This window comes from Mytilus trossulus, chromosome 6 (genome assembly GCF_036588685.1).
Source record: "Mytilus trossulus isolate FHL-02 chromosome 6, PNRI_Mtr1.1.1.hap1, whole genome shotgun sequence".
Taxonomy (NCBI): Eukaryota; Metazoa; Mollusca; class Bivalvia; order Mytilida; family Mytilidae; genus Mytilus; species Mytilus trossulus.
In genome coordinates, this window is record NC_086378.1 from 71729656 (window position 1) to 71744511 (window position 14856).

Here is a 14856-nt window from a genome sequence, read left to right on the forward strand (position 1 = left end):
AGTTTCGTTTTTTGCCTAAGCGTTATACGTTAATAATTACACTTATAGGACTTACGAAGCTGTCATAATATCTCTCATAAGATATTACATATGACATATCGTATGATTCTCAAATTACTGTTTTATGACATATATTAGACATCACCTCGTAGCTGTCTTCTGATGATCTTGGCAAAAGTATCATTAATCTGTCATAAGTTCTAAAAATTTTCACATACTAACCTGGATTTATGGAAAAATGAAACCCACTTAGTACTAAGATATGTGTAAGGAAATCTTAAGACATGGCTTAGAAGACAGCTTTATGAAATTGGCATAAGGTTTATAAGTTGAGGCACTTTTACCTATTGTGTCTGTTTGTTTTGTTCACACGTACTAGTATCAGAAACGAAGACAGATTTTTTTTTTAATAAAATACCCTTTGAATCAATGTATTAGACTGTTTATACAGAAAATCGAACACATGATCTTGCCCAAATAATATTTTTAAAATGCAATGAATAAAAAAATGTATATGTATTGATAGGGAAAAACCATATGAGTAATAACCTACTAATGGTTAATGATGAGTTATCTACTAGTGTTTCTGAAAACTAAGGAAGAGGGGTCGATTGGTTAAACCTACACAACGTGTCAATGACAGTTAAGATCAGGAATATAACCCAAGATCACTCAGTAACAACGATTCGTATTTTTAATTCGTCAGTAATAATAGTAACAATTCAAACAATTCAAAGTGAGAGTGGATGCAAAAAATATTTCGAATTTATAGTCACATAATGCCAAACTCGATATCAAACAAGCATCGTTTAATTCAAGATTAATTTTTGAATTACCTTATCATGATTATGACATCCCGATTTGTAAGAACGGAAATAATACTAAATCCTTAAATAAATAATAGGATGAATGTTAATTTTGATAAATAATGATTTGAATGTACACACATGCATGATGCATTTGAATGGTCATCTCGGTGAAAGTAAATTGGGGGGGGGGGGGTATCGGGACATCGGGTAGAAATTTCGGGATTGTTCCTTTCGGGATCTGACAATTCTTTGTACGAATTTCGGGATGTCAAGATTTTAATTTCTTTACATTCGGGACCTCAAGATTCATGTTTTTAAGGTGGTAGACCTGGGGTAAGGGGAATAACTCGTACACATACACTTGGTGTCATTGATGCGTTTTATTACGGCCCTTAATTTCAAGCATCTGTGTACACAGATCGTTTACCTTGGATACTGTGACAGACGCTGATTAACAACAATGAGAGGTTTGTTCCAATCGAAAATAAAATCTAAACGCTCGAACTTTTTTAAAAATTTAAACAGGTCTATAAACTTACAAAACACTAATGACCATACTTATGTAAAACATAATTACATCGATATCGGGGCTGAAGAGGAAGTGGAGGATGAAATCGAAGGAATGGTGATAGACAATGATTGGCAAGTTGGCAGACGCATCGTAGAATTGGGTGTCCTGGCGGAAAAGATGTACTGTTGTAGGTGCAATGTTCCTTTGCACCTGCATGATACCATCCATGAAAGAACAACAGGATTTGGCAGTTATCTCCACATAATGTGCACCAACCAAGAATGCCGAACAGTGACAGATGTGCCAACTGGAAAAGTCGGTCCAACTGGATCATTCAATATCACTGCCAAGATAGTTATAGGTAGATAATTAAATATATCAATACTTTTTTAATCAAAACTTATTTCTATTTTTGTACAGATAAAGGACATACCCCCAATGCATGTAAACAGCGTACTACGATAAGCACACCTTTTTTCCCGTTTTATCGCTATCTGTTTATTACATTTAATACAACTCTTGTACATTATCGTGTACATTTCCTATTTCACCCCACAAAAGTAGAAAAATGTTGCATACATATCTGCAGATTGTATCTGTAGATAATATTTTAGAGAAGATGAGATTGACTTCTATAAATTTTAAATACATAATTGTGTGTATAGTTACTTCCCCTGATTTTTTCCCATTTGAAATTGTCCTCCAAATTATGTTTCGTTTCAAAAAAGTCTTTTACAATAGGTTATCTATAAGAAAAGATATTTTCAAGTATCAAAAAGATAAAATGATTGTTCAAAGTTTATATTTAAATTAATAATTGCAATGAATGTTATTAATGTGCAGTATATTGTTTACATAAATGAAAAAGTTATAAATTTCCTTTGTCAAATAAGGTAATTTTATTACTGAGTAAGCCAATGAAGGTTGTTTAAAAAAACTTCCATTTGTCATTATTATATATGTCTAGCCATTCTTAAATTTAATCCCTAGTTAGCTGTTTAAATTGTGTAACATCATAACATAACTCTAGTTATATGTAAAATGAAAAAGGTGAAACTACAAGGAATTTTATTTTTAAAGTTTGAAAAGTTTGAAAATGAATTTTATTTTCAAAGTTTCAAAAGTTTCAAAGCTTACCAAAATTTATGTGCCAGTTCTTATACTACTATTTATAGTAGTCTCAGGCCAGTTTCAACATTTTTTGAAATATGTTACTGCCAGTTTTCTTTTAATACTCTTTAAAACTTTTCCTTTTATTTTGTTCAAGTTTCTAAGTTTTTATTAAATCAGGAAAATCAATACAAGTATAATGATGTCTTCCCCCACATTAACATGATATTACATCACATAAATAAATATATATTATGTATGACAAAATATCTAATCAAGGTTTAATGTTGCAAACAGTTAGTACATGTAAAGGACCACATCAAAAGTTAAATGTAGGATGAAAAACTTAATTTACATAGTTTTTTTTCATCCCTAAGTAATTAGTAAGTAATTTTTATTTGTTTGAAATTTAAAATTACCGGATTGACACCAAGCAATACAAAACATACAAACATATATATATATATATATATCATATCAAATTCATAAACATTGTATACATATAAAATAGAAGATGTGGTATTATTGCCCATGAGACAACTATCCACAAAAGACCAAAATGACGACAAACATTAAAAACTATAGGTAACCGTACAGCCTTCAACAATGAGCAGCTTCTGAAATAAAACTATGTCATTTTCTGATAGTTTTGACACCAAAAACTTAATCATGTAAAATTTGGAAACACATTTATATTATACAAATATTTGTATTTATTCTTGCGTTGATATAGATGTTCTCATTTAATTTGTATCAAATTAATTGGTATTATCAATGAAATGCCAAATGAGGATTCAGAAGGGGGGGAGGCCTTACATGGGAAAAAATTTGGTTGATAATATAGAGGAGCACTGAAGTGTGACTGGAGTGGTCCCCTTATGTAAGTCAGCCCCCCCCCCCCCCCCCCCCCCCCCCCTCTTGCATAAAGTTCTGGATCTGCCACTAAATGCTATTGTACTTATTGCTAGTCTTATGAGAATAATTATAAAAATTAGAAAATGTGGTATGATTGCCTAAAAGATAACTTTCAATCAAAGACCAAAGGATGTAAAAGTTAGCCGCTGTGGGTCACTGAACAGCCTTCAACAATGAACAAAACCCATAACACATAGTCATCTATAATCTAAAATGTCAAGAAATTACAATAATTGTAAAATATAGGAATTCAAACTTATGTATGAAATTCCATTGTTACTGAACTAGTATACATGTACATATTTGTTTAGGGGCCAGCTGAAGGACGCCTCCGGGTACAGGAGCTTCTCACTACATTGAAGAATCATTGGTGGCCTTCGGCTCTTGTCTGCTCTATGGTGGGGCTTTAATACATTCCCAACTTCCTTTCTCAATTTTACATTTTGTACAAAACAAAGAGTTATATGTACCGGTAATCATATACATTTTGTACTATTAATTCAAAATGAATTTCCTTCTATTTATGTTATGAAATAACTCATGTCAATAAGCTAACACCAATTTAAATGTAATTTTTGTTTCATAAAATGTTTTCTTTCATGTAGGAATGATACATGCTGGCCTAGGATATGCACAAATAAGAAACTTTCTGACAGAGTGTAACTTGCCAGTGATGAGTAAATCTTGCTTCCAAAAACATGAGAAGAAAATTGGAAAAATCTTTGTGTCTGCTGCTGAAGAATCATGTAAGAATGCCCAACAACTGGAAAAGGAAATTTCTGCAGATAAGGTAATACTACATATCATATTATAATAAATTTGACTTTACATTTTAATCTACTGCTGGACCTCTTTCAAAGCTGACTTATACATAATTTCAAAATAAGAAAAAGTTGTAGCCAATGAGACATCTCTCCACAGAATACCAAATTACACAGGAATTATCAACCACAGGTCACCCTACGGCCTTAAACAATGAGCAAAGCCTATACTGCAAAGTCTGCTATTAAAGACACTGAAATAACAAATGTAATACTATTCAAGATTTATTTATTCAATTATATATATATATAAAATACTGAAGAATATTTTTCTAGACATTCAATGCGTTGTTTCTTCAGTGGGAGGGACCTGACAAACTTACATCTTGTACACAAAAAATATAAACTTATAATTTTTTTCCTTATCTGCATAGCATCGTCTATTCTAGAGGATCTGGTACAATTCAGAAAATTTACTGGTTGATCTTTTTTTTTAGACTTCTATATATAAATATATATATATATATGTTAAATATTGGGCTGAAACAGATCAATAAATTTATTTCAAAAGGAATAATAAAATTTGTAAATTTTTGACTGTTTTTTTTTTTTTTATAATTCTTTTATATGAAGCTAAAATGAACAATATAAATCTAAGAAATTTAAACAATTTGTTAACTACCTTATTGCAATGACTAATTTAAAAAAAATCATGAATTTTAGGAGTTGGAGCTTGAGGTCAGTTTTGATGCAGGTTGGCAGAAACGGGGATCCGGATTTAATTACAATAGCTTAACAGGTAAACTTGACTTTGTAAAAGAGGGATGAAAGATACCAGAGGGGGACATTAAAACCCATAGATCAAAGATAAACTGACTACGCCATGGCAATGATGGATAAATAAGAAAAAAGTTTTCACTTTATTTAACTTTGCATTATTTATATTTGTTGGTACAATTTAATTGGTGAAATTGTCTAAAAAGATCAAAACCTGTTATCACAATCCGATACAAATACTATATAGATATAGGAAGATGTATAGTATATATATAAATTTCAATTATTAATGGACACTGGGGTATCCAGGGGTTGGAACCAATCCCCCCCCCTTTTTTTAAATGGCTGTATCCGCCCCTGATGGATATACAACAAACTACATGTTCATTCAATATTTCACATTATATGACATACAATATATATATATATGTTTTATGTATGAGATTCTCACTTATATATCAGTATACTAGTAGTACAATGTACTACCAGCTGGTCAACCTAAAAATAATGTAATGAATGAACATTTGTAGACCTGCTAGCTTAGATGCATTTAGATTCAAGTTCACAATATTTAATACAGAATCAGATGTTATATACAAATTTAGACTATTGATTCATGTTGACAAATATTTCTACTGTTATAGAGAATTTCTATACTTCATAGAAGTACTAAGTATATATACATGTATACAGTTTCTATTTTAGATTTATTGAGTTTTATTCTTTCTGGCTGACTGATCCAATCCTACATGATTTTCTATTCATATTTTAAATAAATATTTAGTCTATTTCAAACAAATAAAATTTCTACCAAACTATGTAATTTCAAATTGAATTACAGGACATGCTTCAATGATAGGAAAGCAAACAGGGAAAGTGACCTGTTATGATATCAGAAGTAAAAGTTGTAAATTTTGTGAGCATCATGAGGGAAAGAAAGACACAGTTCCAAGTCATGACTGCTGTAGAAATTGGTATGGGTCTAGCAAGTCTATGGAACCAGATATGGCTGTTTCCATGGCACATAAGATGAATGATAATGAATGCCCGATTGATGTAATTCATGCTGACAATGATTCTACTACCATGTTAAAACTGAAACTGGACTTTGAAAACTTGAAGAAAAAGGACGACCAAAATCACACTACAAAGGGAATAACAAAATCACTGATTGAATTGTCTAAAAGGTAATGAAAGTTATGTTTTCAGTCATATTGGTTTTTTGGGCTCTTGTCTTAGCTATGAGGATCTAAAAGGGGATCCTTCAATTCTGTATTCTTTTTTTTATGCAATTTTCTCTATTATCTGATCTTTAATTTTCAGCACCTCATTATTCCCTAATCTTTATTATTTTGTCCATTCCTCTCTATTCTTTATTTGTTGCCCATAATTTTCTATTCTATAAGCCCTCATTAACACCCTCACCTATGTTGAGCAAATCAAATTACAACATTTATTGTTCACTGGATTGGCATTTCAGTGGGCCAGTGGTGGATCCAGAAATTTGCATAGGTAGGGGACCACTGACTGCCTTAGAGGGGACACTCTGGTCACCAACAGTGATTTCCTATATAATCAACCAAATTCTTCCTCGGAGAAAAAAGGGGTTCTATTTAGGTTCAATCAATCAATATTAGATAAAAAAGAGATCTTCATCCCTGTGCAGTTTTAGTCAAACTAACTTTAATTTAATTATTCATTAAACACCCTGATTTTAAGTTACAACTGATGTAATGATAAATTATATGATTTTGTAGGCACAAGGAGCTGAAGCCAGGAGAGGTAATTCCCTATTTGAACAGATGTTTCATGTATGCTATAACACAGAACAGCAGTAGTGAACTTGAAATTGATGAGGGTCTTTCCAGAATTGTTCCCCATGTCTTTGGAGATCATGAATTGTGTGGTGCAGTAGACTGGTGTACATTTAAAGATGATCCTATATCTTTCAAGTATGCATGACTCATGATGATTTTTTATGGTTCTTTTTATATTGTAACATTGCTGTCTTATTCACATCTAACCACATCACTTTTTTACCTGAAAACCTTTATATTTTCAGGCGTGGATCCAGCCATTTTAAAAATGAGGGGTTCCCAACCCAGAGTAAAGGGGGCTTCCAAGTATATGTCCCCATTCAAATGCTTTGATCTTCCAAAAAAAGGGGGTCCAACCCCCGGAACACCCCCCTTGTACTTGAGGTTTTCTGCTAGCAGTTAGGTCATTTAATTTTTGCAAATTTTTAATTGTAATGAAAATTAAAAAAAAACAAAAAAACTAGTTCATATAAAAATAACTTTAAAAAAAATAATTATAGTTCAACTGTACAAACAAATGCTAACATTATTAAATATGTAAACATTTATTGTATATAAGATATAAGAAGATGTGGTATGAGTGTCAATGAGACAACTCCCCATCCAATAACAAATTGGAGAAAAAAAACATAATCTGTAAAAGTATGGTCTTTGACACAGGGCCTATACACATTTTTACCTAGTCATAAATGTAAAAAAATAATAATCATATTCAGCTAAATGACATATGTCATCTTAATCTGTTATTACAAACTATAAGCAGCTATATATCCTTATGCAATACAAATTTTACATACATTCATGTCAATACCAACCATATTGAACACATTAGTAATACTTGTGTAATAGTTTAGCTTGATTAAATTACCTTAAGATTTAAAGAAATTTTGTTTATTTAGATATAAAAGTCTTCCTAATGGAAAGCCTCTGATAAGTGAAGATTTGAGGAGAGATTTAGAGAATCTTATAGAGAAATATAAGAGCAAAGCATCTTCACTCAGAAATTTAGGATCCACACAGGCTAATGAGAGCTTCAACCATTCTGTAGCAACGAAAGCTCCAAAATCCAAGTGAGTAAAGTTTCTATAATATTGTTAAGTTAAAAATAGAAATAACACATGTTTTTATTATGGCCAGAACTATTATTAGGGTTGCTCCTGAATAAGAAATTTTAAGGATTTTTTTTTCTGTTATTATTTTGAATATTATTATAGATAGTGATAATTTGTAAACAGCAATATATGTTAGCAAAGTGAGATTTAAAAATAAGTCGCCGTTACAAAAATGCACATGGTCAAAGTTAACCATTTCTTGTAAAAAAAAATTAAAACTTTTACAAATGCCTTCTCCTGAAACAACTGAGACAAATTTAACGAAAACTTGGCCACAAATAATCATTAGAGTATTTAGATTTTTAAAATATATCCATTGACCCTGCCTGCAAACCAAAATGGCAGACATGGCTAAAAATAAAACATTGGGAAAAAATGCTATTTTTTACTTTTAATTTCTAAAACTATAGCAAAAGTATAACGGCTGTATTATTGGATGTATCAATTGTAAATGAAAAATATCATGTGAGTGACACATGTTTTTATATTTCAGACACTATGGTGGTTCACAATCCCTGGCAAGTAGAGTGTCATCAGCTGTGCTTCAAAAGAATGAAGGTTACAATTACTTAGAACAGGTAAATGTGAATTTTTGTAGGTTTTCATAATTCTTGATAAATCTAAGAAAAGCCATTGCTACCTTTTGTAGCCGACTATACAGTTTTGGTATCCTCATTGTTGACAACTGTAAAAATGCCTGTAATGACTTGAATCCACTTTGTATAAAATTTAGCAATATATTGTCTTATTGACAATCATACCACATTTTGTTTTTACAATTTTTTTTTTATACATAATCATTTACAATTTATTTGAGGAATGACTGTAATATTTTTTCTGTCTATGAAGAAAATATAGCATAAAAAATTTGATGCACACTAAATAACGCGCATAGCAGGTTATTTAACAGTGTGCACCAAATTTTTTATGTTATTTTGAATAGACAGAAAAAATATTACAGTCATTTCTTATAATTTAATTCTAAATTCCATTTTAAACCGTAGAAAACCATAAAAAAACATTGATGATGTCATGGTCACATGACTAAATTATGTCTATGGGCTCATAAAAAAATAACGTCAACTGATCAGAAGACATGTTACATTCAAAATTAAATTATTTTCATAAAGTTTTACATCAGCATTACTACAATTGAAATGGTTATTTCCTTTATTTTTAGGGGTATGAGTGTGCCCCAAAATAGGGTCCCTTTTTCATGCCCGGCTGGTTAGAACAGGGTCTTCTTTTTCGTGTCCAGCTGGTTAGAACAGGGTATCTTTTTCATGCCCTGCTGGTGAGAACAGGATCTTTTTTAAACAAAGTATTTGTCTAGAACATGACCATTTATTTAACTTTTTATGGAGCAAAAGGAGTTGATTAGAATTTTTTTTTTTTTTGCTTTATTCTTAATCCTTGTTGAATTGTATGATTGTAGTAAAAAAATGTGTCTAGAACAGGGTATACATTTTTTGAGCGGGTCTAGAACAGGGTATACATTTTTTGAGCCTGTCTAGAACAGGTTATACATTTTTTGAGCCGGTCTAGAACAGGGTATACATTTTTTGAGCGGGTCTAGAACAGGGTATGTTTTTCAATGTTTCTAAGTTAGAACAGGGTTTCATTTGGCATAGTTATACTTAAAGGTTAGTCAGTAGCCCCCAGGGATACCATGCAGCAAACTTTTTGCTTTTGTATAAGCATATGATTCTTACTAACTGCGACTTTTTGAGGTTAACCTTTAAAATATTTACTACATAATATTTTTTGCTTTGTTTGCATCAGTTTTAATTTAATCATTACATTTGCCTCACATACATGACATACAAATGTGTCAGTTATAAAAATTTTAATCTGTAATTCTTACATCATAATATTTCAGATGAATGAAGCTGCACTTCTTTCACCTGGAGAATATACAAAAAGTATTGCAAAGAAACTTGATTCAGAAAAACTCAAGAGAAAGATTAAGAGGCAAAGTCGTGAGTTCAAGAAAAAACGGACTGAACTAAAGAAAAAAAGGAATAAGAAAGAAAGGCGACTAAATATTCATGAACCGGTTTCATATCAATCTGAAGTTGCAACAATAGGTTTATCAGATACTGAGGCCATTACTATACCATCGCCTTTGAAATTGGACGGCACAGAATCCTTCACATTTTTTGATCTTGAAACCACAGGTTTAAGTAGAGTAAGTGATATTACTCAGATAGCAGCTGTACATGATAAGAAATTATATCAATCTTACGTTTTACCTAGATGCGATATTTCATTTGAAGCCTCAAAAGTAACCGGAATAACCTGCTGTCTGGCTAAAAATAAAATGTATGTGCACGGAAAAGAAGTGGATACTAAATCCCAATATGAATCATTATTAGATTTTATTGAATTTTTAAAAACAATTTCAAATCCAATCCTTGTTGGACATAACATATGTAATTTTGACATGGCAATTTTGTCAAACAAATTGAAGGAATTCAATTTATTTTCTTCATTTTGTAATGTAACTTCAGGATTTCTTGACACACTTAAATTAGCAAAAAGGATTTTCCCCCGAAATGAAGTAGACAATTACAAACAATCAACTCTTATTTTAAAGTATGTTGGTATGGAATACAGTGCACACAATGCCATAGAAGATGTACAGTCCCTTCAACATTTATTTCACCAAAAAATGAAGAATAACTGTAAACATATCGATCTACATAGCATTTACTATTGCAGTTGCAAATCTACTTATGACAGTTTAGTGCAAAACAAAACTGTGAGCAGAGATACTTGTATGAGACTTGCAAAGAATGGAATATCTTTATCCCACTTACAGATAGCTAACAGTAGAGATGCAAACGGAATTAAATTATTGTTTCAAGAGTTCAACATTCCTACCAAAACTGCCTCTATATTTGTTTCTGCTTTTGCAACTGAACAGTAAATTTCAATAGTCATGACGAAAGAAGTTTTTGTTACAGGAATGCTGTTATCAGATTAATATGCACAGAATGTTTGAACTTGTCATAATGTACACCATCAGGTTTATAATGTATCAATTTATATTGTGTTTTGTCTTGAAAAGATATATTGGTTATTCTTTTCTATGAGCTAAATATCTTACTTGATTAATCTTTTTTATAAACTACATTTGTAGTAACTGCACTTAAATTTGTAGCATACATATTTCAAAACAAAAAGATCTATCTGAGAAATATTCACATTAAGTTTTCTATACAGCTAATTTGGAAACCTCAGAACTAGAATTCATTGTGATAGGACACCATTAATACAGTAAGATTTGTATGCCCCACCTACAATAGTAGAGGGGCATTATGTTTTCTGGTCTGTAAGTCTGTTAGTCCCTCGGTTCATTCGTTTGTTAGTCTGTCTGTCCCGCTTCAGGTTAAAGATTTTGGTGAAGGTAGTTTTTGTATGAAGTTGAAGTCCAATCCACTTGAAACTTAGTATACATGTCCCATATGATATGATCTTTCTAATTGTAATGTCTAATTAGAGTTTTGACCCCAATTTTACGGTTCACTGAACATGGAAAATGATAGTGCAAATTTCAATTAAAGTTTTTTGGTCAAGGTAGTTTTTGATGAAGTTGAAGTCCAATCAACTTGAAATGTAGTATACATGTTCCCTATGATAAGATCATTCTAATTTTAATGCCAAATTAGAGAATTTATTCCAATTTCATGGTCCACTAAACATAGAAAATGATAGTGCGAGTGGGGCATCCGTGTACTGTGGACACATTCTTGTTTCATCTTTTTTGGAAAGTCTATGCATGTATGTACAGGTATATATATCTTTACTGCAAAGTGATAACTTTTTAAAAACTACTTCTAAAGGTGTGTGGCAAAATATTTATAAAGTCCTTTTAACAAACCAATTTTAGGCAAGCAAGCATGAACTTTCACATTGGAATCATTTCAAGAAGTTTGAGTTTTTTATGTTTTGTAATAAATATGAAATTACTATATTGTATGCCAATGTGATTTGATGATAGATATGAACTCAATTTACTGTCAGTTAGTTTTGTAATAATGTTCATTCAATCATATTTTTTTTATGATAAATAATAAAATTATACCTTCTCAAATGGCATACATACTAACTTAGGAATTCTATTTTTTTAAATTTCATTTTGGCTTTATCAAATACATGCATTTAATTTTAGCAGAACATGATTTGCAGAACAGGATGCAACCCTCTGGCGCACCTTGAAAAGTCGTAAGGTTGTAAGTCCCTGGCGTAGATGGAATAAGCTCGTAAACTTGACCTGCTGCAAATCATATATAGTGTGGGGAGAATTGGAAATTTTATTTTAAAAACTGGTGTTTGATGAGTATGTATGTTGTTTGGGTTTTTGGTGAATTATATCATTAGTATATTCAGTTATGTTTTCTTGACTTTTTCTCTTTAAACACAAACACTGTTTAAAGGATTAAATATATAGTGTGCTTCACATTTTTTCATGTTTCAGTTACTCAAAGAACTCCGTGAAAACAAAAATTTGATTGATCAATGTTGATATCTTACATTTGTACTGCAGTTTCAAAAAAAATCCCAAAAACTAAATATATTGGATGGCAACGACTAGACAGCATTTGTTTACCCTTTGTATGCTGTTGTTGCACCCTGCTGGAACTAAAGAGTATATTGTTATTATAACAAACTGTTATATTTGAAACATATATACTAATTCTACTGAGATAATGAGAACTTTCAACATGTTCAAACTGCATATAAAAAAGTAGTGAAATATTTTTATTTTTCTCTTGGTAAGTGACACATTTAGATCAGATCTCGTGCAGACAGGCTTGGGATCACTTTCTATATACCATGGGTAAAGAAAGATGTGGTGTGAGGGCCAATGAGACAACTCACCATCGAAATAACAATTTAAAAAAGTAAACCATATAGTAATGTATGGCCTTCAACACCAAGCCTTGGTTCACACCGAACAACAAGCTATAAAGGACCCCAAAATTACTAGTGAAAAACCATTCAATCGGGAAAGTGATAGGACGTGCCCCTGGAATAGGTCACCTTTTCAAGTCTGAAAATATGTGAATAAGTTGAGAAAACTATCAGAAATATATGGTAAGGTAAATCAGTTTTCATAACTTTGTCTTTATTGGTGTTCATGTTGTTATCAACCAATTTTTGACATTTTTGGTTTTCCTCTTCTACATGTACTACATTCATGACATTATACATCACAGGATAGTCAAACAATATGGGAAAAGGTAACATTTTACCTAGGCAATACATGCATACATGAAAAGGTTTACATTTTTGTTAACCTAAATTTTATGAAAAGGATGGGGTAAAAGAAACACAGCGACACCTATCAATTGAGTATTGAAGCCTCCCTACCCCCCCCCCCCCCCCTTTTTTGCCCCATCTTGAGCAGACAGGTTGCAGATTTGAATAATGCAGAAAGGGACATGCAGACTTGAAAAATATGATATAATGGATTACAAATTCAGCAGTCTTACCAAAATCTTATGATCATCATATGGATGCAACTCTGAAAAGTCGGATCAAAATCTGAAGTCTTCAGATTCAAAACTGTTCAAGTCCTAGCAATTATCGGCCTATTGCAGGTTGTGCTCTTGTGGGTAATATCTCAACTACTATCAAAATACTAGCTAAAGCTAACAATTTACTCACATTAGCACACAGAAAGTATTTTGAAAGTGAAGGATTGGGTCCTTGTTGGTGTACACAAGTAAAAAAATATGACGGAGCGGTTGTAGTGCAGGGGAATGAAACCAATGTCATTGTGATGAAACGAAATTTTACACTATTTATGTTTGGGCCTATGTAACTTAGTTAATACATAAGTGGAAGAAGGATGTGTCACAAACAAACTCACTTATGGAGTAACTTATACGGTAAATGCATAGATTTAATCAAACTTCCACTCAAGACGCTTCTTTCTTGGCACCCTCCCCCTTTTTTTCTACGTCCGGGGTCCGCATGTTGAAGATAACTACTATTTGAAATGAACAACGGAATTATCTTATATATATATTCATTGTGTTAAGCAACATCTTGAACTGTTATACCATAAATTATGGCTATGAGGGTTTATAGATGTCAATTTTGGTTATTTTCTTCAAAAAACCCTATTTTAGGGGGTCCATTTGGTCACTTCGATCAAATTTTTCGTAAAATTTCAAACGGTGAAAATTTATAAAAAGTTGTCATATGAAAAATATATGACTGATAAGTGTTCCAGTAGTTTTATATGCAAATTAAACGACAAAATATTTTTCCACATGTATTTATTTATAAAAAGTGTCAAATGAGACTTACCCAAGTTTTGCATGTATCTGTTAGTTCCTACCTTACATTTTATTAAAAAATATCACATATGCCTATTGTAGGTTATATTTACTTTAGAATATGATACCATAATACAATCAAATAGTAACAGTCATAATTTAGGCCGTGCATTTTCTCGAATATATGAATATATTTACCTATTGGTATTTTGGACTGGCTTAAATGATGGCCGAAATTGACCATATTCAATCAATTCTAAAAATAGAACTAAACGGTCAATTTTGTTTAAACTTGTTCAGAACATGTATTGAGGCATACCTATTGATTGGTATAAATTTAAAAAATATTAAACGACGGGAAAATTTTGGGGTTACTGAGGCCTACCCCCTTAAGCGAAGGAAATTCATGATCAGGAACCCTCCACACCCTATCCCTCTTTATTTTACAGTGTGAAATTTGACTAATAAAGGTAGCACTCCACAGTTAGGTGTGTAGTTTTACATTTTGGCCCCTGTGGATTTTTCAAATATAAGAGCTAGTGTGCAATAAAATTCATTTTTGGATAGCTGAGTATTAAAATAGCCTTCGTATTGGGTTTATATGAACATCAAGATCATATAATGTATGTAATATATGCTGTTTTCTGTATGACAGTCCGTATTTGTATGTCCATACCATGCATTGGTCCGGCAATTATTGTAATGTTTTTTCCAACTTTTTGTAGCACGATTTTTATGATTAGATTTTACGAAA

At 31.6% G+C, this 14856-nt stretch overlaps 1 protein-coding gene across 1 annotated transcript; it reads left to right on the top strand.

Annotated features, from left to right (window-relative positions):
• Window positions 1–1129: 1129 nt before the first annotated feature.
• Window positions 1130–10741, top strand: LOC134722977 (uncharacterized). The gene is made up of 8 exons (XM_063586611.1): window positions 1130–1681; window positions 3951–4135; window positions 4830–4905; window positions 5725–6070; window positions 6641–6835; window positions 7600–7770; window positions 8306–8390; window positions 9692–10741. Exons 1-8 carry the CDS (start codon window positions 1270–1272, stop codon window positions 10739–10741), a joined length of 2520 nt encoding a protein of 839 aa, XP_063442681.1. The 5' UTR covers window positions 1130–1269.
• Window positions 10742–14856: the final 4115 nt, after the last annotated feature.